Source organism: Ambystoma mexicanum, chromosome 5q (assembly GCF_040938575.1).
Source record: "Ambystoma mexicanum isolate Mex_15411 chromosome 5q, UKY_AmexF1_1, whole genome shotgun sequence".
Classification (NCBI taxonomy): domain Eukaryota; kingdom Metazoa; phylum Chordata; class Amphibia; order Caudata; family Ambystomatidae; genus Ambystoma; species Ambystoma mexicanum.
Window position 1 is genome coordinate 525,594,093 of NC_090933.1, and position 25,767 is coordinate 525,619,859.

The 25,767-nt window shown below is 47.8% G+C and overlaps 1 protein-coding gene across 1 annotated transcript in view; it reads right to left on the minus strand.

Annotated features, from left to right (window-relative positions):
* The window catches only part of PRKDC (protein kinase, DNA-activated, catalytic subunit), a 3,362,625-nt gene that overhangs the window by 2,875,904 nt on the left and 460,954 nt on the right, over window positions 1-25,767 (minus strand). Inside the window, exons 17-18 of the mRNA XM_069621025.1 lie at window positions 19,187-19,299; window positions 14,229-14,388 (exon numbers count right to left, since the gene is read on the minus strand). Of these exons, the coding sequence (XP_069477126.1) occupies window positions 14,229-14,388; window positions 19,187-19,299 (273 nt within the window). The remainder of the gene's footprint in view (window positions 1-14,228; window positions 14,389-19,186; window positions 19,300-25,767) is intronic.

Below are 25,767 nucleotides of genomic sequence, written 5' to 3' on the forward strand. Positions count from 1 at the left end.
ATCTTTTTTTCCCTTACGTAATGTTCTTAGCTGTGGAGTAAACCAAGAATTAAGATGAGCACAAGGTTTGGATTTCCATAGTTTAAGTGCTGCAATGGTATTAACAGCCTTGAGAATAGTTTTATTGTATATATCAACTAGCGCTGTGGGGTCGGCATCCAATTTGGTGGCATCAATAAGGATGCGTATTATCAGTGGAAGCAGTTTCTCACTGGTTATGTCCTTTTTATTTCTAGTGCAGGTAGGTGGGGCGATGTCCTGGTTGGAGCCGTGATTATCGGATTTAATGCTGAATGTGATCAGATGGTGATCTGACCAGGCACTGGGAGTATTGGACATGATGTTGATGCTGCAATTGAGGTGTACGAGTCAATCAAGGGTCCACCCTTTGATGTGGGTAGGTTCCTGGATGCGATGGAAGAAGCCAAGTTCTGTGATGGTATTGGCGATGTCAAGAGCTTTGTGATCTTTGGCATCTTGGAAGCAGAGATTGAGGTCACCGAGTAGAATGATTTGGGAGTTAGACTTTGTGTCGGCAGATAGGAGGGTAGTGATGTCTTCTGCAAAAGTGGAGACTGGACCGGGTGGTCTGTAGATGAGGTGCATGGTAATAGTTTGGGTAGTTGAGATAGGCATCTTGACAGACAGAAGCTCAGCTGAAGGTAGGAACCGACTAGGTATTGGTCTGAGGCCTAAGGAGTTTCTAGAAATAAATGCGACAGCTCCGCCTTTAGATTGGTTGGTGTTTCTGTTGCATCTGGTGATGGTAGTCGTTCGCGATGGCGAGAGAAAGGGATGGTCCTGCCGCAGCATGTAACCAATTCCCAGTAATAGCTAAGAAGTCGAGGTCTTCAGTTGTGATGAGGTCTGCAATATTTAATGCATGTGCCGAGTGGGACCTTGCATTAATTAAAGCACCCTAATGTTGGTAGCTTTATCAGTGATGGTTGAGTGTTCCTTGGGCAGAATACATTTGGTAGGTCTTATTTTAGGAATGTTGGCTGGTTTGACAGCCGTGTTAAGTTTTTTGGTAGTGGTGATGGAATTGGATACTAGCGGGGCTGCTGGTAAGAATCTAGTACCTAGTCTATAATTCCTATGATTCAGGGAGCATGGTTGATTAGGTGTGGGTTTGGTAGCAAAATGTTCTAGCCATAGAGCTAGTGAGTTCAAGTAGGGGTTGTGCGGGGGAGTTGCGGAGGGGGGTGTGGTATTAGTGATGGGTTGCAGGCATGATGGCAAGAAGGTCGAGGGTGAAATGCTGTTTACTGGAGGGAGCACATTTTGTTCGTGGTAAGCGTAGTGCATGTCATTTTGAGCAAGTTGTTCACTAATAGGATGGGCTGGGTTGGTGTGACGCTGCTGGTGTTGGGAGACCTCATGATTGGCGTTAGTAGGTTGACAAATAGAGGTAGTATATAACGTATTATGGAAAGCATGTACATGATGAGGTGAAGTCTGAGCATGCCCTCCTTCTGAAATATCGTAAAGTGATTCTATCGTTTCATCTTCCTGCAGTACGCAGTCTGTTCCCGGCCATTCTGCTTTAGTCTCTTGAGGAGTGTAGCGTAAATTAAACGCTTTTATTTTATGCCATCCGTATGCTCAAGTTATCCTCATTGTACAAAACTAAAGTCACCAGAACAGCTGTACGCCGATCACAGCTCTCGAAGGCCGGTCTAGGTACAAATTCAAGAGGGAGCTGAATGGCATCCACTGAATCATTGGAAAAGCACGCTACTTCCAGATGCATTGAGGAAATCAGTCTGTCCCTGGACAAGGACTTGCAAATGCTTTATTTGGTACACCCACAATTTTGATCACAACTCCTCAAAATTGTTTTGGCAGTGGCCTTCAGTATCCTGCCTTCTTTGGGTAAATCATCATGTTTTCTTATAGACACGCATGTGTTGCTCATCCGAAGTCCAATTACAGGTGTACAGACAACTGATTAAATCTTGTTCCAATTTTGAACAATTTCCACCCGCTTCATCAGAGATCCAATTTTAGACAGTAGGTGGGACGTAGATTGTGCTTAGTCTCATACCCCCTTTGTTATTTGTAATCCATGTAGGACATGCTTTTCTTTTGAACAAGTAGCCTTATAAGGTGTTTGAGGTTCTAAAGCCTGTCACAGACCCGCTTGGCGTTTCACACTCCCCGCTCACCAGTGCCATCCTAAAGAATTTTGGGGCCCGGGGGACAGACACCTTTCGGACCCCACTCAAACCTAAGAAATTAAGGGATCCAGAATTTCTGGTCATGCAATAAGCAAAGATACACCCGTAAAGTCCCCTTTCCCTATAGATACGTATTGTAATCAGAATAATAAACAAGTGTCAAGGGCAGCATTGCAGTTCGCAACCAGGTTGCTAGTGTTCCGTTTGAAAAAGGAACACATATCCCAGCATAGACACAGAACTTGGATTAGCAGTCTCACCGAATATAAAAGTGCCCAAGCATAGAAACAGAAGGCAGATTGAAGCAACGGGAAAGGTACACATACCACAGTATAGATAGGGGATACAAATTAGAAGCTACAAGGCAGTTGCACATATATCAGGATTTAGACTTAGATTAGAATAAGGCCTTTGTTTTCAAGTGCCATTAATTTTAGTGAGCAAATTGATACATCAATGGTCACTATTACTATATGTTACTACATCTGAAGCAACATCATGCCCAGTTAGACTATTTTTTTTTAATTGACACTTGTATAGCGCACAAAACCCAGAGGTATCTAGGTGCTTTTAACTTAACAATACGGTTACAGTAAGTGCTTCAAATTACAGAAATGGAAGCGTAAGAGGTGAATTTCATCCCGGAACGTACAGAAGGTGATACATCATACGCCAAGTGCAAGAGAGAAGTACATGGTGATCTATATGTGTGTACACTATGTGTGAGTTTTTTTTGTTTCAAGTGTGACAAGTTAATTGAGTTGGCCAGGATAACACAAGAGATGAAGCTGAGACTCGAGCACACTGTTCGATTTCTGCACTTGGACAGACTGTTTTCCAATTCTGGTCATAGCAAGGTGCAAATATTTGTGAATCTGACTTTCATGAACTAAAATAATACACTGTTTAGCAGGCTTGACTTGCAAAGCACACAAATCCCATAATAAACCAACATTTAAAAGAAAGCTACGGTAAAAGTAAAAGACTTAAGCTTCATTTTCTCCTTCATCAAGGGAAGTGTACAAGTACCAGAATAATAATTGTGAGCCTAAAACATCAACATCTGGGATGTTTCCCCTGCACTGTATACTGATGCTTGACATACACCCAACACAGAATTGTGGACTGTTATTCATGATGCGCAGAGTAACGTTTGAAATTGTACTGATACTATGTTTTTTCTTTTATAGCTAGTGCAGGTACGTTGTTTTACACTCCGCAAAGTATAGCTACATGCATGTTTCTCAAGCACAAACCTAGGAAAGGCAGAGCCAGCCTCGCCAGAATGTTGTACATTGATCTGGGAGATGAAGAAAGATCCCTGTAACAAATACTTTACACACTGGAGCCATCTTCTGGGGCACATTGGCATTGAAATGTATCAATCTGCATTTCAACTTTGGTTTTGCAATTGAGCAATATACTGTCGACAAAAACCCAAAAGTGTTGGACTATGAAAATGCACAAACTATGCACTTCAGTGAACACAGAAACAATTACATGATTAATTCATCTGAATGGAATGTACTTAACGGCAAGGCAGCAGGTTTAGCACCACGCCTGCATTCTTTAAAAAAATAGCCTGACGTGTTACTCATTTTTTTTTTTAAATGGGCAAAGACTTCCTTGCCATGTGGAGCCCCCTCCCTCAAGTTGGGGGTCCAGTGCCCATTTTGCCTTCCCATTAATACGTCTGCTACTCACTCACCAAACAACTCACAACAGGATGAGATGGAGTGTCTTTTGTACAAACTGTTAGTGCACTAAATATGGTTTCTTCTGGACCGTTCATGCTAGCATGGAGGGATAGGGGGATGAGCAGGTCCCAGACAGACATGCATGCTCGCTAAATGGGAACAGCCTTCCAAAACAATAAGCCTAAATGGTAGGTGGTTCCTCCACCTTCAATAAGTAAATCTGGAGAGCCACTACTAATCTGAATCCTTTGGACACCGCTCGATTGAGTTTCCGTTCCTAGGGCAGTTGCCCAAGATTCTAAGTAATCCGACCGCGGCTGATTCTGCCGCGGCTGGAATTTTCGCATGATAAAGGTGCAAACTACCAAAAGTTTGCACCTTTCTCACGCGAACACACTTGCATACTACGGGAGCTCCAGGGGTTTCCCCCGCAACCCACTCTGACTATACTGTAAAGTATAGTGAGCGGGGTGTTGCGGGGGACACCCCCGCAGTCTTTGTTTTTCCTTACCCGCAATGCTACCAGCAAAGGTTCGAACTTTTGGTGTTTGAACCTTTGGTGGTAGCATTTTTCGGTCGTTTTGTACGGTCAGACCTTTTTTTCGGTCCGATCGTACAAAACCGTTGCCCAACACGATAGTTACATTGATAGGCCCTTAAGAAAAGGCTAAAGGAATGCCTCTTTATGGTGGCAGCTGGAGCAACTATCCTGGTTAATCTCCAAAGGGAGAGAACAGGTGGACATTAGTGCGTAGAAAAGTGAATTAAAAAAAAGTGAAAGACAAAAGTCAAGAAATAGCACTTAGAAAGCAAGCAACTTTACTCCTAGCAGGCAACTTCAGATCCACCGTCCAAGCCCTTGTCCTTTTCCCATCTGGATGGTGGCAATGGTTTTCTGGAAGGCCTCGCAAACCGCAACCTTGAACCCCCTCAAAAGTGTTGTAGCAGCACGTCTCAAAGGACCACATCACATCGGCTATCATCAAACGGCACTGGCCCCAGCTGCATGTTTGCATCACATTCAAATGCTGTTGCACCCTCTACATGGCGTTCGTTCTTAAGTCTTCCAGCTACCTATTTTTAGCAGCCTGTGCTCCATCAGAAGCCAAGATATGAGCAGATTAGAATGCTGTTGTTGGCAGGAAAGTAGCAGAAGACAGACCTTCTCAGTCTATACCCCCAGACTCTAGAACCTCTTCCCAACATCAGACTCGCCCTGGCACTTCTGCAATTCAGGACGGAGCACAAGACCTTCTTTTGCAAGGACCTGCTCTTCCACAACATCTAGAATCCACCCATGCTCTTTGGTAAGTGGACCCATGGGGCAGTTCTGCGCACCCATCTCCTCGTAATGGCCCCTCCCACTTGCCAGCTCCCCGTAGCCATTCTAAGCGCTAGCCTCTTTCTGTCTAGCCCTCCCCCTGCTGTTTCAATCAACTACTATTGTATGCTATTCAATGTTAACCCCCAGTTACCCCTAGTTTTACCTGCCATTAACCCACTGTTACCTAGGTCGTTGGATTGTCATTCCTCACCTGTTCATCACGCGGTTCCTGCTTCTATGCTATACACCTTTGTTGGGATGCACGTTCACATCCCAGCCCCTCCCAAATGATTTGATAGCGGAGAGTGTATTAATATGCAGGAAATACAACTATGCAGGTACAGGGGGGAGACTTGTGGGTATATGTGAATGGTATAGGGTAGGTCTATTGTAGGACAAATAACTAACAAGTATTCTTAAGAAGTTAGGTGGATACATTGCATGCGCATAACATGAATATAAAATTGACGTGTGAAGGTAAGCATGAATCCTTGCAGGCTGTGCTGGGCGCACAAAACAATTAGGCCTTACGGTTGAATCCCCTCCTCCTTTTGCCCTCCCCCCCTGGTGAGGTAGGGAACACAAACACACGGATACATTTTGGCACAGATTGCGAACAAAGAAAGGAATGTGAACGGCCCATCACGAGTAAGGGCTGCAGCTGGTTGTGAAGGACAAACCCATTGGGAATGAGAGCAGAGGTCTCGAGCTGCCAAAACACAAGCGAGATTTAGGAGATCAGCACCGCCCAGGAGAATGGTCATATCATTTGAACTACCAGATGCCCATGTGCAAAAGTCCTCAATCCCTTACCATTTAGATTGATTAGTGAGACCTGCAGGAAACCCAGGCGTGCCCCTCGGGAGGGGTAGGTGATAAGGGGAAGCAGAAGTCAACAAAGTCTGTGATTTGTATCGAGGAGGGAAAAGGATGATGCTGCGAGGAGACACCATGGGGGTACCTACGAGTCGGTGATGTGAAAAGGGATGCTTTATTCGCAAGGACCAGACTGACCTCAAAGTTCTCCACTGAGCTCATGTTGCAGGCCATATGCACATCACGTGGTTAGGTGCCAGGCCAGGGCAGTGTCTTTGAAACGTCACCAATCATTTTACAGTAACCCAAGGTGAAGAGATTGTCACCCATGTACGAAGACCGAGTCAGAGAAGTTGCAACCAAAACATTCAAGGGCTATGTGTGATTATTAGCATGTAAATAGGTGGCAGCCAATGAGGGTGGGGGATTAATACTGTATATTGAACATGCCATGGTTGACTATTTTCGTCAAAGACAGAGCTCTACGGCAGTGGACTTAGAATACCCTGTCGGTCCATTTCCTTTTTGTATACAAATTATAGCTCTTGTTCTTCTCAAAGGGTGCACCAAGCCTCCCCCCCCCCCCTAGAGGGTCGTTTTTCTTTTGTTTGGTGATCGAGAGGTTACTCTGCACCTTATTGCTACCCCCTTCTCGTTTACCCTATTACTCAGTAAAGAAAGAACAAGTTACTTACCTGTAACTGTTGTTCTCCAGCATGGGTCTGGCATGGATTCACATGCTCATGAATATTCCCCGTCGTCAGGCCGGGAATCCTCGGTATAGAAAAAAAATCAGTATCAGTTTCGTTTCTGATCTGTCTTTCTCAGTAGTAACCGATCACTGGTCTCTGGGTCATACTGCCCCCAGCCAATGACTGCCCTCTCCCTAAGCCCCACCCCTGGCAGCCATCCTCAGATTTGGTAGCACGTGAAGTTGCAGTATGACCAAGTGAAGAGCCGCAGAGAGGTAGGCGGGAGGGTTTGCATGTGAATCCATGCCAGACCCATGCTGGAGAACAACAGTTACAGGTAAGTAACTTGTTCCTTCTCCAGCATGGGGTCTGGCATGGATTCACATGCTCATGAATATAAGAATACATAGCAGTATACACATGCACAACCACGGGAGGTGGCACAAGGCTCAATATCAAGCAATGCAACAACTCAACATTAAGCAACTCTTACCTCCTCACCAGGCTCACCTTAGGCGTACAGGTTGCGCAGCACTGCCTGGCCGACTCTGGACTCCTCCCTGGAATCCCGGTCGATGCAGTAGAATCTCATGAAGGTGTGCGTCGACCTCCACGTAGCAGCCCTGCAGATGTCGAGCAGGGGCACACCAGACAGGAATGCCGTAGTAGCAGTGATCGCTCTGGTCGAATGGGCTCTCGGACGGCCGGGCAGCGGTCGGTTTGCCAACCGGTGACAGTGCATGATGCAGCCGGAGAGCCATCTGGAAATGGAAGTCTTCGAAAGAGCCTTCCGTTGATTCACAGGTCCAAAGTTCACAAACAGCTGTGATGTCTTCCGGAAACTCTTCGTGCGGTCCACGTAGAACTTCAGCGCTCTAGCTACATCTAGCGAGTGCAGAGTCCTCTCAACCGGCGACGAAGGATACGGGAAGAAAACTGGCAACACGAAGGGCTCGTTGAGGTGGAAGTCCGACGGCACCTTGGGCATGAAGGAGGGGTGCGTCCTCAGCACCACCCTCGTGTCGTGAAAAGTCAAGTATGGAGGCTTGCAAGACAGGGCCTGGATCTCTCCCACTCGTCGTGCAGAGGTGATGGCCACGAGGAATGCTGTCTTCCACGACAGAAACTTCAACGGCACTGAATGCATAGGCTCGAATGGGGCCCCCATGAGCCTAGTTAGTACCACATTGAGCTCCCACGCCGGGGCAGGGGCCTTCACCAGCGGGAATGATCGGAACAGTCCTTTCATAAATTCCTTCACCAGACGATGAGACCACAAGGAAGCCCGTACTGTAGTTCTGGTGTAACGCGAGACGGCAGCCAGATGTACCTTGATGGGAGCGTGAGATAGGCCAGCCTTGGCCAAAGACAGTAGGTACGGCAATACTTGAGGGGCCGTAATCCACAGAGGGTTAATCTTCTGTGCCCGGCACCAGACAGAGAACCTCTTCCATTTGTGGCCGTAGCACTTGAGAGTTGAGGATGCCCTGGCCTTTGCAAGAACCTCTCTGCAGTCGGCCGGGATGTCGTATCCTCCAAACTCTAGTGCTGCAGGAGCCAGGCCTGCAAGTCCAGCGACTCTGGTTCGTGATGAAGAATGGCGCCTCCTTCTCTGGAGAGAAGATCCGCGTCCGTCGGTAGCTTGACTGTTGTGGATGCTGACAAGTTCAGAAGGTCCGGGAACCAGATCTGCCTCGGCCACGCCGGTGCGACAAGGATCATCCTGCACCGGGACCTCTTGAGCTAGTTGACGAGCCGGAGTAGCAACGGCGGGAATGCAAAAGGGAACAGGCCGACCCAGGGGAACGAAAAAGCATCGCCCATGCTCCTCGGTTGGGGAAACCTGCTGGCGAACCTCCGGCACTTGGAGTTCGCCGCCGTCGCGAAGAGATCGATCTGGGGTTCGCCCCATCGTCGGAAGAGTCGGTCCACTTGATCCTGGCGCAGTTCCCACTCGTGGCATGAGTGCAGCTCCCTGCTGAGTGAGTCATCGATGGTGTTTTTTTATCCCTGCCAGATGAAAGGGTACCAGAAACATCCCTTGTGCGATGGCCCAATTCCACAGATCCTGGGCTTCCTTGGACAGGGCAGGGGATCTAGTTCCACCCTGCTTCCGAATGTAAAACATCGTGGTGGTGTTGTCGGTGAAGATCCTAACCACCTTGCCCTTGAGGGACGGAAGGAAGGACCTGAGGGCCCAGAACACTGCATGGAGCTCCAAGATGTTGATGTGGAGAATCTTCTCCTCCGAGCACCAAAGACCTTTCACGTGGAGGCCCCCGGTGTGCACTCCCCAACCTTCCAGGGAGGCATCCGTCGTCACCGTCACCTGGTGGGCCGGGGCTAGGAAGCCTGTTCCCGCTGTCAGATGAGCACGGACACCCCACCATCGTATCGCCTGACGGAACGTTTCGTCGAGCGAGATCCTGTCCTCGAAGCTGCCCGTCGTCTGGATCCAGTGGGCGTCGAGGAATTCTTGCAAGGGCCGCATCCGAAGTCTGCAATGGGGCACCAGATAAATGCAGGAGGACATCATTCCGAGGAGGGACTTGATAGACCTCACTCTGGCCACGTCCATGGCCAGTAGACGTTGCACCTTTCCCAGGATGGTCCTTATCCTTTCCTCCGACGGTGAGGCCCGCCGCGCCACTGTGTCGAGCTGTGCTCCCAGAAACCGGGCGACTTGCGACGGGACCAGGTGGGATTTTGGAAAGTTGATGGAGAACCCCAGGTCCGTGAGCAGCTGGACGGACTTCGCAGTGTGTTCCACGGCGAGTTTCCTTGTCCTTGCCCGTATGAGCCAGTCGTCCAGGTAGGGGTAGACGTGGATCCCCTGCAGGCGCAGCCGCGCGGCCACCGGTGCTAGGCACTTGGTGAACACCCTGGGCGCCAATTTTAATCCGAACGGGAGGGCCTTGAACTGGTAGTGCCGCCCTTTGACCACGAACCTGAGGAACTTTCGGTGCCTCTTTTGAATAGGGATGTGGAAGTAAGCATCCTCCAAATCCAATGACGACAGGAAATCGCCCTCCTCCAGCTGTCCCAGCACGTGCTGGAGGGTGACCATCCGGAACTTCTGTGCCTTGATGTATTTGTTTAGTCGTCGCAGGTCCAGGATGGGACGCCAGCCTCCTGTCTTCTTCCTCACGAGGAAGTATCTTGAGTAAACTCCAGAGCCCCGAAGCCTCTTCGGGACAAGCTCGAAGGCACCTTTCCTGAGCATTGCCCGTACTTCCAACAGCAGTTGAGGGACATGATTTTCCTTCCTGGCCTCGGGAGGAATACAGGGGCACCTCTTCTGGAACTCGAGGGCGTGCCCCAGGGCCAGGGCGTCCAGCACCCAACGGTCGGTGGAGATGGACTCCCACGAACTTCGTCAGCCGGCCTCCCACCGAGGTGCTTCGGGGGGGGCCCGACCCGACGGACGGTTCAATCTTGCTTGGAGACCGCTTTGCCTCCTTGACCACCTTGGCGACGACAGCGGGATCCACCTGACTTGCCGCGTCCCCTGTAGGCCTCCTGCGACAAAGACCTTGTCGCTTGACGGTAAGTAGAGGAGCTGCTGCCGGCTCCCTTGGAGGCACCCTGTCTGCCTCCGGAGCTCCAAAAGGACGGCCGTCGTTGTTGGAGCACACCCAGTGCACGGGCCGTCTCCGTGTCAGTCTTGATCGCATGAAGGGATTCATCAACCGCCTTGCCAAAAAGGTTGTTCCCATCGAAGGGCATGTCCAAAACCTTGGTCTGAACGTCCTGGCGGAAATCCGTCGCCCTGAGCCATCCTCGTCGTCTCAGGCAAACGCTGTTGCCCAACTGACGGAAACCGGTGTCGGCGATGTCCGTAGCCACCGTAATGGCGTGGTCTGAGGCAATCTCACCTTCCTGCAAGATTTCCAGGGCCTCAGCCCTCTTGGCATCCGGAAGGAAGTCCAACAGAGGGGCGATCTTGAACCACAACTCCCTGTCGTAGCGGGCTACGATGGCCAGGGCGTTGGCCGCCTTGATAGTCGTCGCTGCAGATGAGATGACCCGTCGTCCCATCGCATCCAGTTTCCTACCCTCACCGTCCGGAGGGGAGGTTGAAGTCGAGGCCAATGACCCCCCCGCTTTCTTCTTGGCCACCGCCGAAACGACCGAGTCCGGGGTAGGTTGCGCCCTAAGGCACAAGGGGGCAGCGTCGGGGACCCGGTACTTCTTCTCGTACCGGTCCCTCTTCGCAGGAGCCGTGGCAGGGTTCTTGAGGAGGGCGAGCCCCTCATCCCAGATGTCATCAAGAAGCGGTACGGCGAGGACCGTCTTCCTTTTAGCCTCGCGCCGCTGGTAAAGGAACCCCTCCTTCTTTTCCTCGGGGCAGAGCTGGAAGAGCTCGGATGCCCTGGAGATCATTGCATGGAAGGATCCAATCTCGTCAGGCGGGGATGCCCGGGCAGGGGGCGACGGGGGCACGTCCCGTCGTCGCCTCCGTCGTCATCCGTACCTGTCGTAGTCGTGTCCATGCCTGTATCATCCCCGTGGGTAGTGGACCGGGGGGAAGGCAGAGAAGGCCGCAGAGGCGGGAGAGGAGGCCTAGGATGTGTCCTCCTCCTCTTAGGCGGTGGGCTCATCGAGGGTCCTGGCTCCGGATCCTCCGTCGGGTCTGGCTCAGGCTCCTCCGTCGGGGGAAAGGGCAACCTAGTCCTTATCTCCGAACATAAGGACTGGATGGCTCACGGCGCCGGAAACGACGGGCGTGAGGGCTCTTGAGGAGCCTCGTCTGCGTCGTCGTATAGACAAACACATATAATACCTAAAAGGTCTGAATGTGTTAGAAGCCTGGGTTATACGACTGGTCTAGCAGCGTGCAGGCTAAGAGTACTCAAACTCTGATAGTAAAAGAAAACCTGTGTTGGGACAGTCCACTAAGACTTAGGGTTAGACTGGATGTGGAGACATAACCCTGAGGGGACCTATCGGATAAAGGTAGACACAATAAGGTTGTTCAATCATGTCCATTCAGTGCCACCGCTGCTGCTAGCCCTTTTACCCAAGAACATGAACAAACCAAGGAACTGTATAGCCACATTGCACTTTGTTGTGTAAACCTCTGCTGTGCAAATTCACACCAAACTGGGTTGACAAATGTTTAATAGCACACAGCAGCACATTTTGGGAACAGGTTTCAAAGGAGAGTGATCCTATTGATGCTTCCATGGGAACCAAAAGATGTAGGAGTTGTGAGATAGGACAGAGCCAAATGATGCACCGGAGGACATACTGTATTGTCTGACTTAACAAGGCTTAGATCAGCACTTGAGTGAAGAAAAAGGTTGAGTGAGTAAAGGTGGAGTGCTTTATTAGGTTCTGACTAAGCAGAAAGCCTGAATCAGTATGACTAAGGAACAGGACTAATTCATATCAGAGGGCATGCACAAAAACTATTTTAGGTTCAGATCTTGAAGCGCTCCACCATGTTTAAGGGTTGGGATTGGCTGTGGTCAATCGGATTCCATGTTGAATTTACAAGCAACAATCAGAATCCACGCAGCATTCTCAGCCGCAAACAGCTCCTCCCTCACCAGTCCTCATGGTACCAACATTTCCAAGGGTTCCCAGCACTTCAGATACCAAAGGTCACAGCATGCGCCTCGAGTCTGTAGCATGCACGGCACTGGGACGTGGAGAGCTCTCCCTGCGCCTCTAACCCTGATGAGCTCTACATTTTCTGGGGATTGCATTACTACATAGTATTACAGAGCCCTCAGCTCTCGGTGCTCCCCTCCGTTTCCGTCTACCAACCTCTAATTAGTTACCAGCTGCACTGCTTCTATTCCAATTCTGAAATGTTAGTACTTAAGTGTCCTATTGCTTGCCGTGTAGCCTTGATCCTCGCACTCAACATTGACTTAACTCATCAGCAACAGTGCGACCACATACCTGCATGGGTTCTCTGGCATACAGAAACTCCAAGACAGAATAACGCTAGCAAGAACAATACCTATTGCAGCATTGATGTAGTGACCATGTATTACTGTAGAAAGGCCGTTTCTTGGTAGGTAATTCTACTTGCTCATTGATGGGGAAAGGATTAATTGCTATAGAAATTATTGTTCTTCCTATATCTTTGTGTTGCTGGATTCCTATTCCTGCCATAAGTGAATGCTCTTTCCCTCTCTCATGTTGCATGCTCTGCTGGGTTCTGCCTGGTCCACTTCTGAATGCGCGTTTGAATCAGTCTTGATAAGGGAATTTCTAACTGCTGAATTAATTTGCTGCTGTATTTTATGCTGCTACTGGGTTCACCGGGGACTGTATTATCCTGGTGGATATTGATTGGCCTATGGTGTAAGGGTATTGGCTCAGGATTGATGTGTATTTTTCAAAGCCTGGACTTAAGCACCCTGTCAGACATCAAACTGACACGCCTTTCAGTAGCCCTACTACAGTACCACCCTAAATGTATACCGAGAAATCCTTACCAAGGCATCTCCCAGGGCAATCTGACTATTCTGAGGAAGCTACCATGTTGGTAATTATAGAATCTTATAGGGTATAAACACCTCGATCAAGCAAATAGGAGCACAACTACGAATCCACCCAGATCTACAAAGAATACAAGGTGCACACAAAGTCAATACTGCTTTAAAAGATGCAGTTCCTAAGCAACACAATTTGTCTCTGAAAAATCTGGGTGGTGAGCTGTGAATGCCAAACCCATGTCATGCATCTCCCTCAGCAACAATATCCAGTTGCCCTTCCCCCTAACACATACCAAAACCGGAGTATAATCAGGTTTACCACAATCCCAAACCCCTGAGCATACACAGCAGGATGCCCAGACCATCCTCCCTCCAAAGGAAAAGTAACCACAAACTTTCGGGAGTCAACAAAAGCCTTAAGCCAATTTACCAAATGAATACATAATATTTTGCAGCATATTTTCCAAAGCCTTTCTGTGCATTTGAAATTATAAAATGATGAAAGTTCTTTATTTAAAAAGGTAAGGAGAATCTGAACAGTAATTGAAGCAGATCTTATTAGACTAGACTACTAGAGTGCATGCACAGTTATTAGAACAATAATGGAAACCAACACACGCTTACGAATCTCAATTTCTCTTCAACCTCCACAATAAATCCCTTAGGCGAAAAAATAGTTATTCTTTCCCTAACTGCTGCAGTTAAACTAAACAAGAACAACAAGGAGATATTTCCTCAAATCTGATGATTCTGGGAAGCAGCCTTGGAGTAAAGAATTCTCTTGAATTGGCTCCAGTGCCAGAATGTCTCTGTAAACTGAAACAGTTTTGTAAAGTGACAACCGTTTGTGTAGCAACACAAACGTGTATCGAAAAGGACAGGCAATCCACGGCCTGTTCTTTAAAAAAAAAAAAGAAAGGCACACAGGAAAAACACGGCTAATCTATGCCTAAATGGTGTTTATAAAGAAACATGGCATCAAGCTCTGATTCACCGGTGCAGTGGCAATGTTTGATATCTCCTACTACTACAAAAGTGAGGAATATTCAGAAGTACAAAAAGCTTACCTCAAAATATTTGATCATTTTTGCGTTCTTCATTGCTACAGAAAGTAACTTGTAAAATCCACTAACGAGAGGCAGATGGGTAGACTGCAAAATAAGCTCATGGCCAAACACGTACACCCATGGTTCAAAGTATTCCACGTGTTTCTCTGGTAGAATCTCTCTGGAGAATTGAAAACAACATACATTAAAAACCACTAGCAATTACAAAAAAATACATATTTTGCAAGTTTAGAGATTTTCCAGTGTTGGTTTTTTTAAGACCTTTGGTCCCTGGTCTTGAACCTAGGAATCTTTGTTTGGTATTTGCCAGCCTTGGCATGATAATCAACTTTTAAAATATAGAACAATTGAATTACATACTAGAAAAAAGTTACACTGTTTGGCCGCACACACAAGCTTTAAATGTTGGAGGGGGGTGTTGGAGTTGCCAGCAGGTGAAAAATGAGGGTGAAGAAAACTCACTTCACAAAAACATTTTATGTGACAACTCATCCATCAGAAGCAAGAGCTATCACCACAGTACCTCATTCCAGCGACAATACAGCACATATGAACTTTTATCTTCTGAAAATGGAAACAATGCATGCAACTCAACTGAGTCCACCAAACCATTTCCGCGCAAGTGCTAAGATAGTTGGTATAATCTCTTGTGCTCTCTTCATTTGTTGGTTCACTGGCTGCAAGTACTACTATCTTGCACCCAAACTATTGCATACAGAAGAGAGTAGCAAGATGACCGATAGATAACAGAAATAAGATGGTTGTCCTTTTCTAAATTAACATTACTTTTCCTATTAGCATGAAAGCTAATATTTCAATAATGTGATCAATGCCCAGTGATAGGCATTAAAGAAATAAGAGTAGCTAAGTATTGGTGTTCATTGAACATTTGCATAAAATAATACAACACGGTTATGTTTATCTGGTTCACCCTGCCTACGATTGCCACTGCTACTGCTTCCCTGGAACGCTCCTGATCTGTTGCTCCCCATCATGGAAACAATTGCTTAATCTGGCCACATCTAACTGCAGGTGACCTTGCATGTTGATCGTCAATGGTCCTTTTTCTTGATGCCTTACATGTTCACCACCAGACATCCAGTTTTTTTATACCTTGCATTTTGGTCACTGGCGATTGTGAGAAGCCAAGGGTATTCTCACTCCTAAGCCCCTTGCATCCTCTGGACAGGAGGCCAGGGAATGGCCATCGCTATTGGATCCCAACCCTGGGGGCGGAGAAGCCAGGGAGGATTACCTGGGTAGAGTGTCTTTTAGGATTGGGGTGCCCTTGGGCGAGACATGGCATCTCCCTTTCTCTACTGTTAATCAACCCAATCCTTCCCCAGTCTTCATGGGCTGTTATAGGCCAGTTCCTCTTATTCATTAGTACTTGGACCTGTGTTACTAGGAACTTGGGGAAGGAAACCCTGAGCACTGGTGAGAACTACATTAATCTAAGTTCAACAGAGGTAACAGACTTTTGCTAAAATTGTTTCATAATTAGGGAAGGGAGCTGAAAGGAAGCTGCGAGCCGGAAGAGGCTCGGGACTTTGTGTTGGACACTTTATTTTGGTTGCAGACATCCCTACACATTGTATAGATTAGTTGTGAGAGCAAGTATAGGTTTTGGTCGCAGACAGATTCTTCAGTTGAACTCTTTGACTCAGACTTTCCTTAGTTTTATTTAGGTAGGGATAGCATAGGGCAAGTTAGGCATGTTTCCAATCTTACATTTACGTTAATAAAACTATTTGTCTTGAATTCTAAATCCATTGTCCGTTTCCTTCATGATGCCTTCACATGACCCGGTACCTAACATGGTGGTCGCCAGTGGTACTGCATATTGCATTTTGGTCACTAGTGATCTGTATGCTGCCTTTTCTTTGTTAGTGGCCCAATATTCTTCATCTGGCCAGTGGTGACCCGACTAGCGCACCTTTACCGGACCACTCCCTCTACAACTATCGTATCTACACAACCTAATCTTCCTAACAAGCTTTTCTACGTCCCTTTTCTCCAGGGTCTGGAGAGACTGCTTACTCCCACACCCTGCCCTCTCTTGGCCCCCATCCTGCATCCTAATCGATCCCGGTCCTTTGCATCACTAAACATGGCCTGGAGAGTAGAAGAGTGATTGCATGGTGGGTGAGAGCACTGTGAGGAAACAAAGACTTAGTGGCATAATAAGCTTCAGTAAGTGGGAGTAGGGACAGTTTGTAGTCTGTAAGGAGCGGAGAGAAATTGGATTGGTTTGATCAAGGTATTGAACCAGTCTCTGAGCACCCCATTCAAGCACCAATATCCTGTCCACACCGTTCTGTACTCTACCAACTACCCCCAGCCATGGATCATCCAAAGAATTCACCAGCTAAAAACTGTCAATTGCTTACACCTACCTTGCCTAAAGAAATCCAGCTGGCCTCCACTCCTAACAGACTACACAATGTCCCTCCTACCACTAACTACAGCCCTGGAGGCCACCAAGCCCTGTTATTTTACCAGTTTAATTTCCTTACTCCGCTCTCACCCCTACAACGTCTCTTCTGCTCTCCAGGGCATGCTGACATCTACCCATTCTATTTCCTCTTCCTAATTAGCTAATGACTGCCGCCTATTTCACATCCAAAAAAGCTTTAAGATCTGGGATATCCTCACTGCTCTTATCCCCTCATCCCCCATGTCCCCTTCTGCTCTCTTTAACCCCTATCACTTATGCTCTATCGTGCATTCACCCTTCTCCTCAACTTCTCCAGCTGAGCTGCCCTCCCATTCTTCAGACAGCCAAACCATCTTGTGCCCTAGTGGAGCAGCTTAGTCCACAAACTATTAATGAAATAGTGCCCATTAGCAGATCCTATATTTCCACGCTATCCGTCCACTCGCTCACTCACTCCAATTGGTACAAAAGGATCATAGCTTAATTGCAACCTAACTGACCGCCCTAGCCCCTCCAATCAGGGTACAGCAGCAGCATCACTGAACCATCTGACATCTCCAATTTCCTTAACACAGCCCATCACGTTAAACTCTGCTCCATCCTTGTCCTCCTTTATCCTCTCAAGCCGCAGACACAGTGGACTACCCTTCAAACCCTCTGACTGTCTCCAAACTCTGAATTTAGGACACCCCACTTGCCTGGGTTACTTACACCCTTTGGATCGACCATTTTGGATAAATATTTTTGATATCCCGGAAGACAGGCCTCTGCTACCACCCACCCTCTTCTAAGAGGAGTACCCAAAGGCTCCATACTCAATCCACTCCTATTTAACCTTTACACAACCTCCCTCTCTGTAGGTGTCTCTCCTCATTTGTGCCTTCCAATAACATACAGGACTGGCAATCTTAATCGGCTTTTGTGCTTTCACCCTGGACCTTTCCTCCAGGATCTCTCTCGGCCATCAGCCACTGAATGGTACTTCTCCGTCTTATGCTCAACTTCTCCAAGACCAAGTCTTTAATTTCCCGTCCCAGAATGCACCATGCTTTGTTCCCCCGAGCCATATCCTTTTACCTTGAACTCCTCACACTTGCCATAATGACTCGCTATCCTGGGTTGTCATTTCAGCACTTCTACCACCACTACGGCTAGATTGAACCAGATGAAAGGCAGGAAGACCCAGCCTCCTCTCACCTACCATTCAACATAAGTTAATTTCTGCTCGGGTACATATATTGATTACTGCTCGAGTCTCCGGTTGGGCCTTCCTTCCTACTTCTTTGCCCACCCCCGACAGAATAAGTCACTTAGCAACTTACATTCTTAAGAACCTTGCTGGTTGCCCTCTATGCATAGTCGATGCCTCTATACAGGTCTTCCCTCGCCCACCCTGCACATCCTCTTGCTCTCGTAGCCTCTTCATCCTCGCCCCATTCACTGGAACACACTACACTTGGAAATTAAAAAGCACAACCAACATTCATGTCAGCCTTTAAACCATTTCTCCTCCTCTTTTAATGGACCTACATGCTAGCCAGGACTCCTCGCCCCTCTCTCCCACCCATACACCCCTCTACATTACCATCAATCTTAATTTATAAACAACTCACTGTAGATTAGATTTTTCCCAGGTTCCTTTACTCTATATTGTTCCCATGTCGTGTTCTACATCCTCTGCATCATGATCTGCTTCCCTACCAATTGTACACATTCTATTGTAAGGCACTCACTCGCAGGAGAGCTGTGACTAATGCATGTAACTATGTATGTGCATGTAGAAATTAATCGGGTCATGTTTCCGTACAACATGACCTGTACACCCAGGTTCCGCTCCCACCAGCTCCGCCTGCCTTAACGCAGATCTCCTCTATGTGTCGCTGTGGTCTTTGCTGCCCGCACCAGTCACAGACACCCTCCTTTTCATTTTTTTCAGCTCCACACCATTCTTTGCAGTGGCCAGGGGGTATGCTTTCAAGGGGCGCACACCCCCATGACCTCTGCAAGTTCTACAGGGATGGAGTGTCCTTTCACGGGGGATTACCCTGTGACACTGATTAGTTTGCGTTCTTCTATCTATTTGCAAAAACATGCTCTGCAAAATAATGACTTGCCCCTGTAAAAACTTCATGCCATAAATAAAGATTATATGATAAAAGATGGTATTCAATATGTTATAATGTAATATAATGTTGTATGACTGCAGAGGTGTTGCTGGGGCAGGGGGGGCTTAGAGGGTAATAGCCCTGGGTCTTTTGGTTGTAGCCCCAGATACAATCTCAGGGGCTACAACCAAAAGGCTACCTAGCCCTGAGTCCTGACAGTCCCGACATTAGTGTAGCCCCAGATCTTTTCTAGACAAAGCAACACCCCTGTATGACAATATAGTATAAAGATTGACCCAGGATACAGCCATTCTTTAAACTGGACATCCAAAAAAGATTGGCACAGCAAAAAATAGTGCAATGTGAATGGTACATAATATCATAATGGGTACAGAACAGACGAACAATGTCATTACCTGCAGAAATCCACCAGGTTTACAAAGGCTGTGAAATCCTTTGGCTTAGTAGGCTCCAAATTTGCTGCTGGGTCTGATGTAGGAATCACCAAGGCACTGGAATCGGCTTCATCCTAAAAAAAAAAAACATCATGCACAATTACTATGCTTGCAGGCACTGGTAACGACTACCACTTTTCTACGGACATGGGGTGCTGTTCTGACGTGCAACAGTATGCCTATGCTTATGTTATCAAAGCAGATAATAGTTTAAACATATACCAATATGTTATGTAAGAATGCATCGCCATTTATTATGTAATGCTGGATTACATTTACCCTAAATCCCAGAACAGTCCAATCCTGCAAAACCAAACAATCCAAGCTATCACTGTAAGAGGATCACTCTACAAATGGCATGCACCAGTAACAAGTAGACCATACAAACACACAAATAAATTGTCAAAAGCCTGGGCAAGCATCTGATCCGATCCCAAGTCAAAAGTCAGTTTTCTTTTCCAGAATTACAGCCGTAAGACTCAGTTTTCTGTTTTAACTAATTTGTACACATAAATACAGATGGAAATCACTGTTTCTTCTCAGTGTTCATTTGTAAACAATGGAAACAGCAGAAATTAAGATCTCTTGCTTAGGTCTCCTGGTTGTCAATCATGCCTTGCATTCCAATGCCTGTGGAAACTTGCCCTTTTAAGATACTTCAATGGCTGCAGAGATGTTTCTTGGGTCGGCCGCAATAGCAAAAGCAGGCCATTTCTTTTTACGGTGGAAATGGATTGTAGCTTGATTTGCAAAAACCCAGCTCTGTGAGCAGCCCATTACAGGCATCCAATCACTACATATTTCTCATTTGAATGTATGTGTAAACACACTAGCTTAGAACAAAAGATAAATGTGGGTTAATACAGAAAATATGAGCCAAAAATAGGGTTCCATGTCATTTCATCGTGGGATGTTTTTTCGCGGGTTTTTTTTACCGCGATTTTTTTAATGAAAAAAACCATTGATTTTTTTTACATTATTTTTGGGGGGTAACCCCACCCAACGCCCCATTTTCTGAAAAATTAGATGGGTTTTTTTCGGAAAAAAAAAATCGCGGTAAAAAACCCCGCGAAAAAACATCTCGCGATGAAAGGACGTTGTACCAAAAATAAGATAGATGATGAAATAAATAACATAAAACCAAGAGCCTTAGTTCTAGAAAATGTAAATATGTTGGTGCAAATTATTTTCCATGTGTGTAACAAATGAGCTAAGCCACATTGTAATTAGTGAACCATCATCTCTGAAATGCGCATGGAAGGAAATTTCCCCCTTCCCACCCACTGCAATTCTTTACAAATCAAAATAAAAAGTGCATCATATAGGACCATTGGCTCCAAAATAAATAGTTTCAGGCAATTCTTAAGATTTACAGGACCTAGCAATAGTACTTCTGTGCAGAGAACAATACATGTATGTATCAAAAGAAAGCACTGTATGGTCAGTATAAACAATGGATTAGTTGAGATTATTCAATTGTTTGGTGGCAAATACTGATCAGAGGCAATGCACAACATGTGCTATGCCACTAAAGGTGGGGGACGGGAGAGAGATTGTGTGTTGCAAAGTACAAATATCGCTTATCATAACTCATGTGGCTGGCAACACATTCATACAGGATTATCTTTTCCAGATGGAATAATGGCATCCAAAAGAAGTATGCCAGCAAACATGCCAATAAGAGTTAATGAGCAACTAGACTGAAGTAATCCATCCAGGAGTAAAATTCGGAGGCAATTATTTTCCAGACATGACCAAAAGTATGATAATCAGAATTCCTGTGCCACTACTTACATCAACATTATATTGTACTAGGAGCAGAGCAGACATAACCACACTGACATGAGGCACACAAGCCACGTTTACTCCTTAAAAACAGGTAAATGCAGCCAACAAAGAAAATTGGGAGAAAAATATGCCTAATAAAAAAGGGAATAGAAACAAAGGAGCCGATCCCCTAATACAACCAACAAAACTGTACTTACATTTTCTGGTCAGTGGCACCAGCAGAACAGTGGCACAGGAAGGAGCTTTAATAATATTGCCGTATGATTTGAAGTAGTGTGTTCTTTAGTTTCAGTTTGTATTTCTAATTTATTCAAGTACCGAGGATTCTAACCTGATATCTGGGATGCAGTCAGAGCTTACTCATTCCGGGGCCTGACCTGGACCAGGTACATCATGAAATTGGCGACGAGGCGGGGAATCCCGCTCGTGCAGGCCAGACCACCATTCCTGTGTTCGCCAGACAACCCGGCAGCTTCGCGGTCCCTCCTCCGCCTCCCCTGCCAAGCAGCCTGTGTCAGTCGCCTGGCACGTGAAGGTACCGAGGGGGGGTAGGGGCACATCACCTGCTTTGGTCCATGGAGCAGGGAATTCACTGAAAGAAAAAAAAAGAAAGCAATTTTTTTCCTCTTATTTCTTTCCTCATGAAGTGTGGAAGAAACTGGACAAACACATGCAGGCCTAGTCCTAACCCTGTGGCCCGGTGGTACGTGCTCCATGCAGCACCCAGCATTTCCTCCTTGAGAGGCAACCCCTCGTTGTACACCTCGTGCCAGCAGCTTCCGGTGCAGGCCGATGCCACTGCTCTTGTGATTTGCGGCTCCTCAATGGGGTGCCTGTGTGCCCTGTGAACCACCAACGCCCAGGAGGTCAACGGTGGGCAGGGTTGCAGCCATGAGGTGAGTGCTTGTGCACCCTGGCTCCATATTTGACTTCGCTGGTGCATCCCTCGCCCGGCAGCCCTGGGCTTATTTCTACGAAGGACCACCACAGCAAATAATCATGGGGAGGAAAATGAGGCACCGCTAGCCGCTACATTACCGCGCTAATTGGCGCAAGTTTGAAATTTCGGGGATTGAATGGGTAGAGAGGTTGGAGATGTTTTTCAAGGCCACGGGAGAAGATGATGACGAAATGATGAAGTCTATTATGCTCTACTCGGCCGGCCCAGGTGTACACAACACCAGCGGCTCTGCTGGAATACTTTGCGCCCATGGTGAATGTTGACTATGAGAAGACCCTCTATGGGCCAACCTGGTCAGATAACCTCCTTCCTCTCTGAGTGGGCAGTCCTCTCTACCTCCCTCCTGGCCTCGGCCACTTCTTGAAGACTAACATCCACCTGGAGGCTTCCTGTCCCTCCTCTGCACTCTTTTGTGACCTCTGCGACTCCCTCTCTCTTTCTAGTCTCCCCTTTGGACGGACTCAATCGGCAGGGCACACAGTGGATGTTCTGATCTCCTCAGACCTCCCCCTCTCTATCCCCCTCACCACTCCTCCCTCCTGGAGTGATCACTTTCTCCTCTCCTCCCATCTCTCCCTCTCTACCCCTCAGGCCAAGCCAACTCCAGCACTGCCACCTACCTTCTCAGTCATCCGGTTTATGAAGTGTGTTTCAGTTGAGGTTTTTTTCTTCCCCCTCCTCCTCCTCTGGCTGACTCACATCCTGACATAGCCCTGTCCATGCTCAACTCTATCGCTGATACTCTTGATGTTCTTGCCCCTGTCATGAGGATCCGCTTGAAGCCCAAAGCCAAGTGCAACTCCTGGTATGACTCGGACCTAGTCACCCTTAAACGCAAGTGCAGGGTGGCTGAGAGGAAATGGCTAACTTCTTGTGCATCCTCTGACAAACTGTCCTGCCGCCTGCTCCAAAGGCAATACCAGCTCTGTCCACACTAAGAAGAGAGCCCACATCCAAGCCTGTGTCTCTGCGGCATCTAACAACTCGGCCTAACTATAAAATATACAAGGAGCGGGCCAATCCTACTGCAGTCCCTACCTCTCCTGTCCCCTCCCAGGCCCTGTGCATGGCCCTGGCTTCTCATTTCATCTCTAAAGCCCAGGACATCCTGTCCACCCTCTCGTCCTCTCCTTCTCCCTCTACTCTCTAATCTACCTCTGGCCCCCCCTTTGGCCACCTCTCCCCCCTCTTTCTCTTCCTTTCCTCTGTTCGCCCCCGATGAGGTTTCTAGACAAGTCCGATCTATGAAATTCTCGTCAAAACAGGTTCTTCCAAAACCATCAAGGACCACATTGACACCCTTGCTCCTGCCCTGGCTGACTTCTGCAACCACTCCTTTGCCACTGGAGCCTTCCCTTCCCCACTGAAGCACTCTCTTGTGCACCCTCTTCTCAGGAAACCCTCAGCCGATCCCTCCTGCCCGGCTAACCATCGCCGATCATTTCCTGGGCAAACTCCTGGAAAAGCTGCCTATCTCCCAGCTTAATCGTCACACTGAATCTGTTGGTTGTCTCAATGACCATCAGTCTGGCTTCAGAGCAGCCAGAAGCACGGTAACCGCTCTCCTGAACATCTGTGAAGATCTGATTCTAATCTCCCCTCTGTCCTCATGTTACTCGATCTCTCTTATGCCTTTGGCATGGTCAACCATGCCATCCTGCTCAATCGTCTACGTGGTAACCCGGGTATCACCGATCAGGCCCTGGCCTGGCTGACCTCATCTCTGATCAACCCTCCCAGGTCCAACTTGGTTCCTTCCTTTCCTCTATCTCACCCTCTACCTGTGGTGTTCCCCAGGAGTCTAACCTCTCTCCCTGGCTGTTCAACCAATACCTGGCACCTCTTGCCCACTGCATTATCGCCCTCTGCTCCAACTTTCAGTGCTATGCGGATGACACTCAGCTCATTTTCAGGCTCCCCTCTGCCACCTCTTCTTCTCTCATCTCTGACTGACTGTCTGCTATCCAGGAGTGGTGTTCCGCCAATGATCCCTGCCTTAATGCCAGTATGATAGAGATTCTACTCATCGGCACACCTGCACCCTCCTTTCCTTTCACTCTCTGGCCGGCCTCCCTTGGCCCTCTGCCACCTGTGAGGCTAAGAACCTGAGGGGTCATCTTTGACTCCATACTCTCCTTTTCTCCTCACATCTCTGATGTCTCTAAAACTACCAACTGCACGTCCTCAGGCGTATTCTTCCTATCCTTTCCTTCCACCAGAAGCTCACCGTCTCTAGAGCTCTGGTTCTTTCTAGGCTGGTCTACTGCAACAGCCTCTTTCTAAATCTGCCTGCTTTTACTCTCCGCCCTCTGCAATTCATCCAGAACAGGACTGCAATACTTGTCCTTGGCCTCAAGCCCAGGTAATTGGATCCCTCCAGCACTGACATCTCTGCATTGCCTCTTAGTGGCTGCAAGGTTTAAGTTCAAGATCCTCTGTAGTGTCCACAAGGCCTTCTGGAGCCTACGTCCTCAATACCTCCAACTCTCTCTTCGCAAATACCTTCCTACTCGAGCTCTTCGCTCCTCCACCTCCAACTCCCTCAGGGTCAGTCACTTCTCCAAGCAACAAGTTGGTGGTAGATCTTCTTTGACTGGGTCATCCCTCTGGAACAGCCTCCCTGCCTCTTTGAAACTTGAGGAGACCTTCCTCTTTGCTTCTGCCTTCTCTCTTCCTCTCCTCTGCTGATTTCCTGTCTGATACTGCACTGGTCACCTCGCTACGCTCTGATTTCGGGCCCAGGTCCCTGCCCGCCCAGTTGCACACCCGTACTGCCTCCCGGCAACCCTTGCACTTGGGTCTGTATCTGTATACAGTCCCCCTAACCTGCACTTTTGGACACCTGCTGTCTGCACTTACCCTTGCATCTGGCACCCGGTGTGGTTGCACATCAACAACACAGTGTAACCTGTTGCCTTGAAGCATCGCAGAGTGCCATTTCACCTGAGGGACCACATGGAACAAGAGCTCGACAACCTGATCAGACTAGACATTATCAAGAAGGTGGAAGGACCGACTCTGTGGGTTTCACTGATTGTAATTGCAAGGAAGCCCAAACAACCGGAGTCCATACGCATCTGCGTGGACATGCGTCTCCAGAACAGAGCAATCTGTCTGGAGCGACAAATCACGCCCCCCCTGAACGACATCCTGGCAGACCTCCAGGACGCCCATTATTTTTCCAAGTTGGACCTCTGTGCCAGACAGCACCATCTCGAGCTAGATCCGGAATCACGCTATATCACTACCTTCAGCACACACAAAGGCCTTTACAGGTTCAAGCGCCTGAGCTTTAGGGTGGTCGGCTGCAGCGGTCTTCCAAAACACCATCAGGGGGTGCTCGCTGGACTAAAAGGAGCAACTAACATCAGCGACAACATCATGATCTATGCAAAGTCTGAGCTGGAGCATCTGGAGAGACTGGAGTCTCTCTTGCAGCGCATCTAACATCTAGGTGTCATCCTGCACCGGGACAAGTGCGCACTTATGCATAGGAAGATCGAGTTATTTGGTTTCGTGTTACAGGAGGGTGGCATCTCCCCTATCCCATCAAAAGTAAAGTACATAAGGGAAGCCTGTGCCCCGGTGAACGTATCTGAGGTGTGTAGCTTTCTGGGGATGGCCACGTACTGTGGAAGGTTTATACGGAACCTAGCCACCATTGCCGAACCACTCCGGAGCCTCACGAAGAAAGAACGCACGTGGAAGTGGACAACGCTTGAACAAGGCGCATTCAACAAAAAAGGGGGCCTTGGCAGAGGACACAATGCTGTTTGTCAACCCAGAGAAGAGT